Source organism: Zonotrichia leucophrys, unplaced genomic scaffold (genome assembly GCF_028769735.1).
Source record: "Zonotrichia leucophrys gambelii isolate GWCS_2022_RI unplaced genomic scaffold, RI_Zleu_2.0 Scaffold_224_81593, whole genome shotgun sequence".
NCBI lineage: Eukaryota > Metazoa > Chordata > Aves > Passeriformes > Passerellidae > Zonotrichia > Zonotrichia leucophrys.
Genome location: NW_026992429.1, coordinates 9289 through 12000, shown reverse-complemented (window position 1 = coordinate 12000; position 2712 = coordinate 9289). Strand labels below are relative to the sequence as shown.

Genomic DNA, 2712 nt, shown 5'->3' with positions numbered 1-2712 from the left:
TCCCAAACATTTCAGTCCCACAATTAATTTCGAAGGTGACTCATTTTTGCTCATTTTGGAGCTGGTTCATTTTGAGGGCTCTTGACTGAGCTCAGTCACTTGGTTTCAAGTTGATGGCCTGTCTCAGACCAGCCTCTGCTCTGCTCTGTGTGGACAATGAGATGGGAGAGTCCTTGGGCCACCCAGGGGACTGGTGACTTCAGGGGTCTGGTTCCCATCAACAGAGCTTTGTTTCACTGCTTCCCCCTCCTCTTGTCCCCAGCATTTTAAATAATTCTATTTTCAAAGCCATCTGCCCTGCTATTCATGTCTAAAAGCAAACCAAAAATCCTGAAAGGGAAAATACCGTTTTTTTTAGAAATAGCTTTATTTTAGACTTTATTAGAAAATACAGTCTTTATTGCATATATTTTTCTCATGTATCTTTCCTTAGCTGTGTATTTTGGTTTCAGAACCGAGTAACTTAATTACTTAATTAATCAGGGATTTGAGACTTGAAAAGTGAGTTTAATCTATTCCCTGCAGGCACCCAGGAGAATTTGTTGTCTCGAGGCTCCCTCTGTAACCAGTGGAGACAAGAGAACATTTGGAGGCTGGGTGCTCCCATCTGGCACACAAAACAAAAATTACAAATATCTTCCTGGCACTTTTCTCTCACTCTGCATTTGGGTTATTTGATAGCAACAGCAATGAAGGACTGCATGGGAACAGGTGCATTTTGGTGCAGACAGGAGACAGCTCAGATTGTGACACTCTGTGTGGATCCATAATAAATTCCAGTCCTCATCTGGAGTACTCAAAAACCAAGTTGTACTTGGTCCCTGTTCTGCCCTCCTCATTCCTTTCCTGACGAGCCAGAGAGGGAAAAGCTGTGGAAGAAAGCAGAGGATTGCAAAAGAGATACTTGGGATTGCTTATTTTGGAATCAACAGATCCTCAGGGACTCCTGGTCCAAAGGCAAGTACTGAAAAGTAGAAACAAGGAAGTTCAATGCACAGATTGGATGTAATTTCACAGTTTAGTGTTTGTGCTGTAGATGAGAGGTGTTTGGCACATGGGTGTGACAGATTTTGCAGTAGGTTTGTGTGAGCTGGGAATTTCCCAGGAAAGGGGGGAAATAGCCAAACACTCTTTAGAATCCTCTGTTCTGGTGAAAGAATTCTTTGGGAGTGTTTGGAAAAGGTAGAAAGAACACAATAAATCCCTAGGGTCTCTACCTGAAATGGTAAACAGAACAATCAGGATGTGAGAATTGTTTGAAGCACGATCTCTGTGCTCTATAGCAAGACTGCAGGAAAAGAAAGAAGCAGAGAAGGAAGGATAGAAATGTTTGTCCAGACTGTGAAATTTTCCCACTTGTTTTTGCCATGTTCCTGTCTCAGCAGGATGAGCTGGAATTCAGCATGGGACCAGAAAATGAAACAGCAGTTACTGAGTTCATCCTAGAGGGCTTCCCAGAGCTGGATCCAAGGCTGCAGGTATTTTTCTCTCTGGTCCTTCTGCTCATGTACCTGACAACAGTGATGGGGAATGCAACCATCATTTTCCTCGTGTGTGTGGATCACCACCTGCAAACCCCCATGTACTTTTTCATCAGCAACCTGGCCTTCCTGGAAATCTGGTTTACATCCTCCACAAGCATCAAACTGTTTGTGATGCTGAGTTCTGGTCAGAACACTCTCTCACTAAGCAGCTGCTTTGCCCAAAACTATTTCTATTTTGCTATGGGCTGCACAGAGTTCATGCTGCTCGTTGTCATGTCCTTTGACCGCTATGTTGCCATCTGCCAACCTTTGCTCTACGCTGCCATCATGAAGCCTCAGCTCTGTGTCCGCCTGGTTGTTGCTGCTTGGGTCCTCAGCTTTGCCCTGCTGAGCTACCGGCTGCTCTTCCTCTCTGAGCTGTCCTTCTGTGGCTCCAAGATCCCCCATTTCCTTTGTGACAACTCCCCCTTGTTCAAACTGTCCTGCTCTGACACCAGCCTGCTGTGGAAAATAGACTCTGTCTTCATATCCTGTGTTGTGCTGGGTTCCTTGTGTTTGACTCTGGCATTTTACATCTGCATCCTTTTCTGTGTTCTGCATCTTCCAGCAGCCTCAGGGAGGAAGAAAGCTTTGACTGCGTGTTCTTCCCATCTCATCACCTTATCCATTGCCTACGGGAGCTGCATTGCTCTCTACACACGTCCTGCAGAAGCTGTTTCCTTGAGCACCAACAGAATTGTAGCTCTGCTGAATACAGTCCTGTACCCATTCTTAAACCCATTCATCTACAGCCTTCGGAACAAACCTGTGATCCTGGCCCTGAGCAAATCCATTGCAAGGGCAAGAACAAAGCTTTTCCCCTAACCATAGTGCATTTCTGGAAAGCCATCCCAAGAATCTGGTGTCATCTGTTACACAATAGCAGCGCCTGTGAGTGCAGCCTCCAAACAGGGCTGCCTCAGGTTAAGAGATAAGAGACTCATCTGCACACCCAGACAAGGCACCGACAATGGCAGGAAGAGAAACTCAGTTCACTCTCTGCCCTGGCTGCTCCCAGGACCATTTACTGGAGAGCCACCAGCTCATTAAGGGCCAATCTGCATAACAGAGAAGAGTTCAGAAGAACAGTGGCAAGTGACAATCCTAATTACAGCTCTTGGGCAAAGGACACCTTGTCCAGCTCCTTCTCTGGGACAGCCAGCAGCCCCAGTGTCTAGGTTTGGAATCG

At 46.0% G+C, this 2712-nt stretch overlaps 1 protein-coding gene across 1 annotated transcript; it reads left to right on the top strand.

The window, feature by feature from the left end:
• Nucleotides 1–1397: 1397 nt before the first annotated feature.
• On the top strand, nt 1398–2469 carry LOC135461222 (olfactory receptor 6E1-like). Its single transcript, XM_064738228.1, has one exon. The coding sequence runs from the start codon at nt 1404–1406 to the stop codon at nt 2346–2348; it is 945 nt and encodes a 314-aa protein (XP_064594298.1). The 5' UTR covers nt 1398–1403; the 3' UTR covers nt 2349–2469.
• The last annotated feature ends 243 nt before the right edge of the window (nt 2470–2712 follow it).

Bases quoted from the DNA above. Each gene is read 5' to 3' on its own strand.
- LOC135461222 (XM_064738228.1), top strand. From the start codon at position 1,404: ATGGGACCAGAAAATGAAACAGCAGTTACTGAGTTCATCCTAGAGGGC.